The sequence below is a fragment of the Kogia breviceps genome, chromosome X (genome assembly GCF_026419965.1).
Source record: "Kogia breviceps isolate mKogBre1 chromosome X, mKogBre1 haplotype 1, whole genome shotgun sequence".
Classification (NCBI taxonomy): domain Eukaryota; kingdom Metazoa; phylum Chordata; class Mammalia; order Artiodactyla; family Physeteridae; genus Kogia; species Kogia breviceps.
Genome location: NC_081330.1, coordinates 111,125,638 through 111,138,384, shown reverse-complemented (window position 1 = coordinate 111,138,384; position 12,747 = coordinate 111,125,638). Strand labels below are relative to the sequence as shown.

The following is a 12,747-nucleotide window of genomic DNA, read 5'->3' as shown; positions in this document are numbered from 1 at the left end:
AAACAGTTAACGAGTAGATCATCAGTAAAGTACAACACTTACAATTTGTATACAAAAGCCCTCTTCATTCTTGGAGAAGTTTCTGAGAAGGCAAAAATTGCCTTGCAACACTCCAACTTTTTCTAGTGTCTGCTATGTGACAGGTGTTTTCAGATACAGGTTCACACCAATTTTCTAAAGGACACTGTAAATCTCAGCAGGGAAGTGTTGGTCACCTTTTGTCACTAAATAGTACTTTTCTGCACTTACCTTTACAGTAGTCTCAATACACTGAAACTTTTCTTCCTCCTTTTTCTGCGTGGTCAAAAATCACAGCTTGTGAGCCTCTGCTTCCCATCACCTGATGAACATGCCTGAATACTTGTACAGGTTTCTTTAGGCACACTAGAAAACCCGGGTTTTCCTCTTGGGCAGATACAGGCAAGAGTCAGGAAAATGATGGTCAATTTTTTTTTCTTATCAAAGGTGGCATGTCCACCAGGGAGACATGTTCTACATTGTTGGTAGACTGAATAATTGCTCCATGAAGATGCCCGTACCTTATCCCTGAAACCTGTGAATATGTTGTTACATGGCCAAAGGCACTTTGCAGATGTGGTAAGGTTATGCAAGTGACTTTAAGATAAAGATACTATACTGGAATACCTGGCTGGACCCCAGGTAATCTAATGACATGACCCCTTACAAGCAGAGAACCTTCTCTGGCTTGCTGCAGAAGAGAGATGTGGCAGACAGGGAAGTTCAAGAAATGCCAAGCATGAGAAAGATTCAAAGTATAATTGCTTGTAAATTTTGGAGATTACTCCTTTGTCAGTTGCTTCATTTGCAAATATTTTCTCCCATTCTGAGGGTTGTCTTTTCATCTTGTTTATGGTTTCCTTTGCTGTGCAAAAGCTTTTAAGTTTCATTAGGTCCCATTTGTTTATTTTGGTTTTTATTTCCGTTTCTCTAGGAGGTGGGCCAAAAAGGATCTTGCTCTGATTTATGTCATAGAGTGTTCTGCCTCTGTTTTCCTCTAAGAGATTGATAGTGTCTGGCCTCACATTTAGGTCTTTAACCCATTTTGAGTTTATTTTTGTGTATGGCGTTAGGGAGTGTTCTAATTTCATTCTTTTACATATAGCTGTCCAGTTCTATGGGCAGGAATGGTTGTTGTTCATCTTAGTATTCCACATACTAACAGGGAGCTTTGCAAAGGTTAGATGCTTAATTATTGTTAAGGGAGACAATTGTGGGCCACTGAAAAAGAGGTCTAATTTATTACAATATTATTTCTCCAATATTAATAATAATAAATATTATTATTACAATAATATTTATTACAATATTATTTTATTTATATATATATTATGTTATGAAATAACAGACCAAAAGTGATAAATTAAGCCAAGAATTTATCATCTTTTATTTATTTCTCCATTTCTTGACCCCAACTATTACATTGTTGAGTTTTTCACATTTCCAGGGAAATGCCTCGTCTATTGCCATGTTATCTTATTCCAAATTACTAAATAAGGTAGAACTTTTCCAATTAGTTTTATGAAATAATAAAACTCTTACTCTTAAATCTCATTCATAGCAATCAGTGTTTGAGCAACATCACTCATAAATTTGGATTATGAAGCTACTTAAACCTTCTATTAAAAGGAACAATATTTTAAATAATTATCCAAGTTACCACATAGAACAGAAACACAAATATATGTTATACACTATGTTGTCTGCAGCCCCACCCCACCCTTCTACTACTTAGAATGTGGACTTCTCTTTTTAACAACAAAGTGAAGAATCTGCCTCAGGCTCGATTCGGGTGGGAGGAGCTGCTGGCTATGGCCCTGGAGCACACGCTGGCCAGGGCAGCAGTGTCAGCCCTGGCTGCAGTCCTGGCTCGGGCTCTCTCTCCCTCATCTCTCAAAGCCTCTTCATACCAGGATGGGAAGGCAGTGGGGACCGTATCATAGATCTTGGCCACAAACTCCAGCACTCTCATCTTGCTGGTTTCAGCGTGGGCTCTCGGGCCCCACAGGAACTCACAGCGCGGAGGATCGCTGTTGGGCACCTGGCGGTACTCCGGGTACCTTTCCCACCTAAATCTTTGGTGATAAGCTTCCTGGGCTCCCCCAAAATGAAGTTCTTCCTCCCCTCATATAACCCCATCACATTCAATATTTGCCACACTTGCTTCTCAGTGGCACAATTGCCCTTAGTCAAGATCACACCCAGAACAGCCATCAACAGGCCTGTCTTGGGAACCTCTCTATCATCGCTCAGGTTTGCATCATAGCTTGGTTCCGGCTTGTTGACAAGGACATAAATGTGCCAGTAGGGATCCACTTCCTTCTGGTCAAGGCCACAGATCATCTCCAGGTGCTCAGAAGCTCTCTTGAGGATCTCAAGGAAGTGATTCCTATACATCTGGATTAGATTTCTCAGCATATCTGCCTTGGTAATAGGCTCTTTCATTTGATGCTTGTACAGCAGGTAGTACACCAGTATAACCACCTCTGTACATGGGCTCAGTGTATGAAACAGCTCTGGCTCTCTGACCCTGTGGATTACAACATGACCAAGCAATAGGTGAGTTTTGGGAAATAGCTTTGCAGTGCGGAGGGGAGAAAGAGGGGAACTCTTTTGCCGCTCTCACAGTGGCCTGAGCACCTACCAGATCCTCGGGCTCGTCTCGGGCCTGGCAGCAGTTCTTACGGGCACAGAGCTTACTCTTCTGACCCCGAGGCATGATGACTTTCAACAAAAGCAGCAGGCAAGTGGCAGGTGACTCAGCGACCTAAAGGAAAGAGGATGAGATTGCTGGGCCACTTCAACAGGGAGATAGATACAGCCTTGGCCTCTACTGAAGGCCGCCTCTGCAGGTTTCCTTGAGGGCACTGTTCTAGGAGCCCACAAAGTTCCTATTCTCTAATTTGCCTCTGCCCTGAGGACCCTGTGGAAATAACTAGGGTGTACCTTAGCTCCTACCTACCAAATCTGCCTGGGGCTCACTGGGGCTTAGAGCAGTGGCTCTGTTCCGAGTTAACGAACAGAGTGTCATCACGTCACTTTTGGCAAGCCCTGGGGTTCCTGTGCTCTACTGGTCTGATACTGACCCCTCATTTCAAAGTCCTTATCACTCTGAGACCCCAGAGGTGGAAATGAGCAGAACTTCACTGTACACTTGCCTGGGGATGCACAGGGAAGAGAACACAGAGCTCTGTGGGACCCTCTCTATCCTTGGATGATTAGCGGTCTCAGTCCTCGCTCAGTGCCGTCACTTTCGCTTCTGGAAGGGCCCAGGACTCCTCCCTCTGCTGACATGAGACCTCTACTCTCAGAGCAAGGCCCTCAAATCCTGAAAGTCCTGAGGAGGAGGTTAGGGAGGCCTCAGTCTAACCTTTCTGCCCCAGGTACCCTCGGGGCTAATGGCATGGATAGGATTCTCTGTGACCCCCACTGTTCTGAGGTAGGTGGTCCCCCCGGTCCTCACTCGGGATCCTCACACTGACGGTTGGAAAAGCTTGGGTTCCCTCCCTTCAATGACCATGAGGCTGCCGTCTCAGACCAGACTTCGTCTTGCTGAGAGTGCCCGAGGAGCGCACGAGGGGATGCCTCAGCCTCACCCCCTTACCGGAGGCCGCTTAGGGCTGACAGCGGTGGTGGGGCTTTGCGAGGCCCCCTTTGTCGGGGGTGGGAGTTCCCCAAGACCTCACCCGGCGCCCTCACTGTAACAGGCCGCAGGGCCTGGGAGCACCTCCCCCTGCCGCCATGCCATCCTCCTCCCATTCTCGAGGGTTCATTCCCCCCGGAACACCAGAGACAGACGTCGCCTTTACCCCCATTAGGGCCTGGGACTCACCTCGCTGTTGGTCTGAAGCTGACACCTTGCTCTGCCCTCATCCCCTCAGGGGAAATTTCGAAGATACTTAAGAGGTCGTTCTGTCAGATGATTGCCATCCAGGTTCTCCCAGGGCTGAGAGCAGGGTGGAACTCTCTGGGGACCCCTTTAATCTGGACTGGCCAGTCCCCTCAATGCGAACTCTGGGTCTTTACCGTAATTCCACCCAGAGCCTGGAGCTTCTCCCTGGACTGACCTGATGCTGCCTCCTCAGACGCCACAGGCAGAAGTTGGCGTGCGTCACATCCTTACCCCTACCTAGGCCTCTCGCCGTGGCCGGCCAAAGGCCACCTATGTGCCGGGGCGGGTGGTTCCCTCAGACTTTGCCCAGGGTCCTTGCCTTTACTCCTTCAGGGCCTGGGACCCGTCCCTCTGCTAGTTTGAAGCTGACACCCTGGTCGCACCGCCCTCACCTGCCGCAGGCCCCGCAGAGGGAGTTTAGAAGGTTCTCAGAGTTGCTGCATTCCTGCTTCGTTTCTTTAACGGCTGATAGCAGGAGCAGGGCTCTCTGGGAGACTCTCTAGTCTGCGACGAGTGGTACCCTCACATCTAAGTCAGGATCTTTCCTGTAATTCCAGGCAGAGCCCAGAGTGCCTCCCTTAGCATACAAGACACCGCTCCCCTCAGACATATGCCTTCACTTCCCTGAGACCCCAAGGCAGATATCAGAGTGCACCACTTCTGGCCAGCTTTGCCTGGGGTCTCCCAGGACTGACATGGGGCGAGGGGGCAGGGTTCTATGGGTTCGACTTTGTTCTACGGGTGGGGATTCCCTTGGAATTCACATAGAGTTGTTGTTGTTGTTGTTTTTAACTCCGGGCTGATCCTGTGTATCCTCCCTCTGGTTAACTAGACTGAAACCAAGGCCCTCCATACATCACTCTCCAGGTTTCAAAGGGTGAGGTGAAGGGACTTCTTAAGCCTCACAGCCACACCGGGGTTTCTCAGAGCTGACACCAGGAGCAGGCCACTCTGCTGCCCACATGTTCTGGGGTTCCTTCAGAAATCAAACAGAATTCTCATCTTTACTTCTGTTAGTGCCTGAGACCCACTCTCCATTGAGCTGACACTCAGGTCCAATGCCCCCAACTTTCTGCGTCCCCAGAGGGGAAATGCAGAAGGCACTACTTTAGGAAATCCCTGCACAGAACTTGCCAGCACTGAAAGCAGGTGTGAGGCCCTGGGGTCGACTCTCCTGGGGTGCGGGGTCCCCTCAAACTAAATCAGGGACCTTACCTAAACTCCAAGCAGAGACAGGAACTCTTCCCTCTGCTGACCTGATGCTGCCCACCTCAGATCAAAGTGTTCACATCCCTTAGACACCAGAGACAGAATTCAAGGGAAGCCATTTCCAGCCACCCTTTCTGGAGCTTCCCAAGGCTGACAACAGGGATGGGCCTCTGTATGGTGGCACCTTCTGTTCTGGAATGGCTGGTCCCTCTGATATCATTCAGAGTCCTCACCTTTAATTTTGTTAGGGCCTGGGATTCCTCCATCGGCCAGCCTGAAACTGACAGGCTGGTCCACTGTCCTCACTTCAGAGTGTGATTTTACTATATTTACTACTGATCACTGTGATGATTTCAGGAATGGCTGGCACAGAATTTTCTTTTTTTAATTTTAATTCAATCAAATTAAACATAAGAGTTATTACCATAAGAGAGATATAGCTTTGGATTCCACATATATCTGTCATCCCCAGTCCATTTAACAAGGAACTACACAAACTACATGGTTCTCCGTCCGCCCTGTAAATGTTTGCATTGTGGGCCAGCCCCCTACTCCAGTCAGTATCTGGTAGCAACACAGACCACCAAACAGAGCCAAAGTACTTCTGCCCTCTGGTGTGCAAAGAAATCAGGAACCATGGAGGCAGTCCCAGCTGGGGATAACACCTGAGTTGTTTTTCAAGGCATGTCTTTACTCAGCCCTTTATTCCCAGAGTCACTGAGGTAATTAGCCTTAGGGAATTCCTCCTCCAGTTTCCCCCTCCTTGCAGCTGTACACCCCCTTCTACTCATTGGTAATACTTGCCCAGTCAAAAACTGACCTGGATCACCAACCAATTCCATCCACTTGCATAGCCTCAGCCTCAGCAGTAGGAGGGCCCCATACATGGGGAGAAATAGTCGTCTCCCTCAGGCATCAAGACAGCTCTCAGCCCTGGTACGCTGGCAAGGATGCACGGAACCACCAGAGTAGTGAAGAGATGTACCCTCCCAGAATCCGTCAATAACATCACTTGGTGGATGACACAGGTGAACTAGCTATACTCTGCCTGACATTGGGTAGGGGCATTCTAAGGGAGGGTGGGGTATCAGGCGTGCCTCTGGTACTTTGATCCAGTAGACCTTCCCACTCAGACCACTCTACAACTTCCAGGTGATAATGATGATCCAGAGATTCCCTAGCCTTTCCATGTAAGCTGTCCAGTACCCTCCACCAGATTCTCCACCTTCTCTCCTTCTTGTACCTTTTCCGCCTTTTGCTGAAGTCTGTATACAGGTCCCTGACTTCCAGCTGCCCTAGGCTCTCTGGACTTGTTTCAATATTTGATCTCTCTCATGGATTCTGGAAATTACGCCCCCCGCCCCGTCCCACCATCACCCCTTCCAACATCCTCCTGATGTCCCTCACTTAGTGATGTTTTCCTGTCCAGGCTCATTTCCTGGCACCTGATCATTCTGACAAATCCTTGCTTCTCAAAGTAAAGGGAACATTTACTTGACATACCAGAATTCTTAAAGCGTGCACCTAGGGCAGTCGTGGTACTTAAGATATCACTGAAGAAACTTTGCTTTATATGGGTGAAGGAATAAATTAATTTTCTGCTCAATCTATTTAGAAAATAGGGAAATACAAATTAAAGTAACTGTGAGATGATATATTTTCAATCAAAAGTTTGACCAAAATTTAAAAGTTTGATAAAATAAAATACCAATGAGAACTTAATTTATTCACATACATAAATATGTGAGAAGATAATTCGGTATAGCATTCTTGGAACAGAATATCAGCAATATTCATAAAATTTTACTATCATCACACTCCTTCCACTTTAATCTAATTGCACTTTTGTACATCTTTCCTATGATAAAACATGCACATTTGCCCGAGAATTGATGTTTGGTGATGTTGATGTCAGTTCTATTAATCATAGCAGCAAATGAGAAACAAATTGTGTCTGTCAGGAAGAGAATGGTTAAATTAATTATAACACATACACACTTTAGAATTCTAGGGAGTAGTTAAAAGAGCGACACGATCTATATATGCTCTCACGGAAAGATCCTGCATTCATTTTATTCAGTGACAAGGGCAAAAGTCAGAACAATAGTGTTATACATGTACTTTTAAAACTCACAGTGTATATTTCTAGCACAGGTATGTAAGACTAGGCCTGGAATAAATGCTAAAATACTACAGAGAAGAATTCTTAATGCAGTTACCTCTGTGCAAGGATGAATTTTGGAGGAACATGGTAAGGAAGAGGAACTGTTGATTTCTTCCTATTGTTAGAATGTCTTGGAAACAAGAATATATGTCCTATTTCCTTTTTAGTTAAGATATTTAAATAAAAATAACAACAGAAAGAGTAGGTATGTATTATTCAGATAAAGTTTTTATGAGATGTGATAGGAGAAGTCTGATTTCTAAATGGCTTAACATAACAGAATGTTATGTCTTATGCACATAAAATCTGATGGGTGCTGGCAGGGGGTGGTGGTGTCTACATTGAAGGTGACTCAGGGATCTAGGCTGCTTCCATCATGAGCTTCCACAGGCTCTCTGCGTTTGCTGCTGAATGAAACAAGAAGCATGGAGTTGACATGCTGGTTCTCAAATACCTGGGTCTGGAGGTGACAAGCATGCTTCGGCTCATATTTCAGTGTCATGGATAATCACATGACCCTTCTTCACTACAAGTGTTTGCGCGTGTAGTCTCCATATGAACTACAAGGATGGAGAGTAGGACACGAAGTGAATGAGCACTTGCAGACGTTCCCATTAACTGTCACACAGTAGTTGCTCAAAAGAGAGGAACTATTAAAATTTGTTATTCCTGGGTCTCGTCATTCCTGGAGGATTTTCTGAGAAGATCAAATTTCCTTGCAATTCAACAACTTTTTCTAGTGCCAGTATATGACCTGCGTTTTTCAAATACAGGGTCACCTCAGCTTTCAAAAGGATCTCATAAATCTCAGCAGGGAGGACGCACCCTTCTTCATTCTTAGCACCGTTCTGCACTCACCTTTTCAGTAACCTCTATAATCTCAATACACTGAGAGTTTTCTTCTTCCTTCTGCTGCATGAAAAGATCATACTTGTGAGTCTCTGCTATTCACCGCCTGTTGGACATGCCTGAACACTTGTACAGATGTCTCTAGGCACACTGGAAAAGCAGGCTTTTCCTCTGGGGCAGATATAGACAAGAGTCAGGAAAATGATGGTCAATTTCTTTTTCTTATTAAAGCTGGCATCTCCACCAAGGAGACATTTTCTACCTCAGTGGTAGACTCAATAGTCATTCCACGTAATGCCCATAGCTTTATCTCTGACATTTGTGAATATGTCATGTTACATAGCCAAAGGCACCTAGTGTATGTAATTAAAATTATGGAATGGACCTGAAAATAGGGAGGTTATACTGAATTATCTGGGTGGGCCCAATCAAACAACATGAGCCCTTACAAGCAGAGAACTTCTCTCTGGCTGGATGCAGACGAGAGATGCAGCAGAGGGGAAAGTAGGAGAGTTTCCACAAGAGACAGATTCAGTGTGCTGCTTCAGAAGCAGGAGCCCATTTGCAAGGACTGAAGGAAGGCCTAGAGGAACTATGGCATCTCCAGCTGACAGTCTGCAAGGAAACGGCCTCAGTCTTATAACCACAAAGAACTGAATACTTCATAGAACTGGATTCTGAGAGCAACTTGAGTAAGAGTGGAATGCAATTCTTCTCAGCACCTACCAGTGAGAACCCAGTCTCTGACAGCTTGATTTGGGCTTTGTGTAACCCTGAACAAAGAAAACAGCACAGCCAACCCATATATCCCATCTACAGAAATGTGAGCTAATAAACGTGTGTTGTTGTAAGTCCCGTAATTTATGGCAATTTGTCAGCAATAGAAAAGTACTAAATCCTCCTAAAAACCTGAGTTCTTAGGAATCCAGCCTCTGCAGATGGTTGTGACACAGCGTTTTCCTTGGTTCTTCCTCATCTACCACTTAGGAAAGAAGCTTTGGTTCTTGGCCACTTAGTTAAGCTCACTCTTCAGTGTATGGATTGTATGGATTCAGTGGCCAGTCTCAAATAAATCCCAGGTTAAATTCTCCTTTCTTACTAACCTCATCCGCTTTCTAAAATCTCTTCCCTAACTTCAGGGTTATCTTCCAGTAACTCGTAGATCCTGTGCCAAACCAGACTCTACTCACAGGCCAATTTGGAAAAAACTTTGTGTAGGGGAAGGGCCCAGAGCAGATAAGCAGACATCTAAACTTCACTGCCGAAGTAAACAACCACATGGATGGGGCTATTGTTATCAGAGGGATTCCATAGTCAGGGATGGGACAGACAGGGGACATCTGTGGGGATTGGGAGGCTCTAAATCAGGAGAGAGGCAGGTGATTCGGGGCTTTTTTTTTCAGCTGGGAGCAGACAGCAGCCTTATGAAAGGAAACTAGACAGCAGGTTAGGATCTAGATTATGACAGGAGGAAGACCCAGGCCAAGAGTGATATATTTCTGGAAGTGCTGGATTAGGGCAGAGTCAGATCTCAAGGAATTCTGGGGGTAGGGGCAGGAGGAGCCTAGGTAAATTAAGCTCACAGCCTATCCTGAATTGTTTTTAATTCTCATTTTAATTTTTACTTATTATACCTGGAGTTAGTACATTGGCAACAGGGTCCTTCATTTCATTGCCTAAAAGACATTGTGGAGTGTTGAGAGTAGAACTGAATCAAGAGACAGAGCGACTGCTTTATTCAAGGAGTGGAACAGTGAGAGCCCTAAATGAATTCAGACCAGAGGTCCAGTCCCAGTTCTGACACTCATGAGCCATGTGAAGTCAGGAAAATTGCGAAGCTCTGTGAGGCTTTTCTGTGAAGTGAGTTTGATAAGCCCTGCTGTGTAGGACTCCTGGTATGTATGTAATGTATGAAAGCACCAGGCACAGTGTCTGGCAAGTATTGAGTCTTTTCATGATTCACAGTTATGACTATTATTATTTTGACCCCAGACCCTACCAAAATCTGCTCTATGATTTTTTTTAATCCAAGAGATATCAGAGAATATGGAGCACCCTATGATATGGCACAACATGTCAGCTAACATGATGCTTAGAAAGTAAAACTAAATTACTTACTACATAAGTTTTTTTTAACATCTTTATAGAGTATAATTGCTTTACAATGGTGTGTTAGTTTCTGCTTTACAACAAAGTGATTCAGTTATACATATACATATGTAACCACATCTCTTCCCTCTTGCGTCTCCCTCCCTTCCATCCTCCCTATCCCACCCCTCTAGGTGGTCACAAACCATCTAGCTGATCTCCCTGTGCCATGTGGCCACTTCCCACTAGCTATCTCTCACTTTGTCACAGCTTACCCTTCCCCCTCCCCGTGTCCTCAGGTCCATTCTCTAGTAGGTCTGCGTCTTTATTCCCATCTTGCCCCTAGGTTCTTCATGACCATTTTTTTTCTTAGATTCCATATGTATGTGTTAGCATACGGTATTTGTTTTCCTCTTTCTGACTTACTTCACTCTGTATGACAGACTCTAGGTCCATCCACCTCACTACAAATAACTCAGTTTCGTTTCTTTTTATGGCTGAGTAATATTCCATTGTATACATGTGCCACATCTTCTTTATCCATTCATCTGTCGATGGACACTTAGGTTGCTTCCATGTCCTGGCTATTGTAAACAGAACTGCAGTGAACATTGTGGTACATGACTCTTCTTGAATTATGGTTTTGTCAGGGTATATGCCCAGGAGTGGGATTGCTGGGTCGTATGGTAGTTCTATTTGTAGTTTTTTAAGGAACCGCCATACTGTTCTCCATAGTGGCTGTATCAATTTACATTCCCACCAACAGTGCAGGAGGGTTCCCTTTTCTCCACACCCTCTCCAGCATTTGTTGTTTCTAGATTTTTTTCGGGCCCCACGGAAACTCATAGCATGGAGGATCACGATTGGGCACCTGGCGGTACTCCAGGTACCTTTCCTGCACTAAATCTTTGGCGATGAGCTTCTTGGGCTCCCCATGGATGAAGTTATTCCTCCCAGCATATAACCCCATTATATTCAGCACTTCCCAGACTTGCTCCTCAGTGGCGCAGTTGCGCTTCGTGAAGATCACGCCCAGAACAGTCATCAGCACACCAGTCTTGGGAACCTCTCTGTCATCACTCGGCTTTGCATCATAGCTTAGTTCCAGTTTATCGACAAGGACATAAGTATTCCTGTTGGGATCCATTTCCTTCACATCAAGGCCAAAGACCAGCTCCAAATGCTCAGAGCCTTTCCTGAGGATCTCATAGAAGTGATTCTTTTTTTTTTTTTTTTTTTTGGCCGCGGCATGAGGGATCTTAGTTCCCTGACCAGGGATCAAACCCATGACCCCTGCAGTAGAAGTACGGAGTCTTAACCACTGGACCACCAGGGAGGTCCCTGTAGTGATTTTTTTTTTTTTTTTTTGCAGTACGCGGGCCTCTCACTGTTGTGGCCTCTCCCGTTGCGGAGCACAGGCTCCGGACGCGCAGGCCCAGCGGCCATGACTCACGGGCCCAGCCGCTCCGCGGCATGTGGGATCCTCCCAGACCGGGGCACGAACCCGTGTCCCCTGCATGGGCAGGCGGACTCTCAACCACTGCGCCACCAGGGAAGCCCCTAGAAGTGATTCTTGTACATCTGTATTACATTTCTCAGCATATCCGCCTTGGTAACGGGCTCTTTCATTTGATACTTGTACAGAAGGTAATGCACCAACATAACAACCTTCTTGTCAATAGGGCCTCTGGGCCAGTGCTGAGTGGTATCCTGGGCCTGGGAGGCTTTTGGCCTTTCCTCCCCTTGATTGTCGGCACCTTCGTTAAATCTTATGCTTGAAACAGCTGAAGCAGTAGTGGTGGCGGAACGGACTCTCCCAGACACTTGAAGACTGCTGGGTGTTCCAGTGGCAGGTGAGCTCTGGGGAACATCTTTGAAATGAGGAGATGGGGAAGAAGGGGACTCTTCTTCCTCTGGTACAGTGGCCTGAGCTTCCACCAGACCACTGGGCTGTTCTCGAGCCTGGGGGCTTTTTTCACGGGCACGAAGCTTACTCTTCTGACCCCGAGGCATGATGACTGACAGCAGGCAGGAGTGTGGGAAAGAAGGTAGATGACTCGGTAACCTGGAGGAAAGAGGGTGAAATGGTGTTATAATACTCTTTAGTGGGGACATACTGCTTTGGGCTTTATCGATGGCCATCTCTGCAGGTGTCCTTGCCGGCACTGCTCTAGGAACCCATAAGGCTCCTCTTCTCTGATCAGCCTTTCCCCTGAGGACTCTGTGGAAGTAACTAGTGTTCACCTTAGGCTGCAGCTCTCCAGCCCTACCTGGGTCTTAACTGAAGCTGATACAGGGTCTGGCAAGTCCAGGCCCTGTGGAGCCTCCCCTGTTCTGGAGTAGCAGGTGTTTCTCTCAGCTCACATTCAAGGCCATTACCTTACAGCACCTGAGGTCCTGTGCTCAACTGCTTTGATGCTGACCCCTCACTCCAAAGCCCTCACATCCCTGACATCCTGGAGGAGGAACTGAAAGGGGACCTCATGTGAGCACACCTGCCCCCGTGTACCCTGGGATGACAGTAATG

The 12,747-nt window shown here is 46.3% G+C and overlaps 1 protein-coding gene across 1 annotated transcript; it reads right to left on the bottom strand.

The window, feature by feature from the left end:
• Positions 1-1,795: 1,795 nt before the first annotated feature.
• On the bottom strand, positions 1,796-12,233 carry LOC131748426 (melanoma-associated antigen B10-like). Its single transcript, XM_059050512.1, has 3 exons — positions 11,806-12,233; positions 11,092-11,452; positions 1,796-2,059 (listed from the first exon to the last, which is right to left on the bottom strand). Exons 1-3 carry the CDS (start codon positions 12,231-12,233, stop codon positions 1,796-1,798), a joined length of 1,053 nt encoding a protein of 350 aa, XP_058906495.1.
• Between the last annotated feature and the right edge of the window lie 514 nt (positions 12,234-12,747).

Excerpts from the sequence above, each read along its gene's own strand:
- LOC131748426 (XM_059050512.1), bottom strand. The coding sequence starts at position 12,233 with ATGCCTCGGGGTCAGAAGAGTAAGCTTCGTGCCCGTGAAAAAAGCCCC. Across the intron at positions 11,453-11,805 it reads GATATGCTGAGAAATGTAAT|AAAAAAAAAAAAGAATCACT; the intron begins ACAGATGTACAA and ends GGCCAAAAAAAA. Across the intron at positions 2,060-11,091 it reads GGTACCTGGAGTACCGCCAG|GTGCCCAACAGCGATCCTCC; the intron begins GTGCCCAATCGT and ends GAGTACCGCCAG.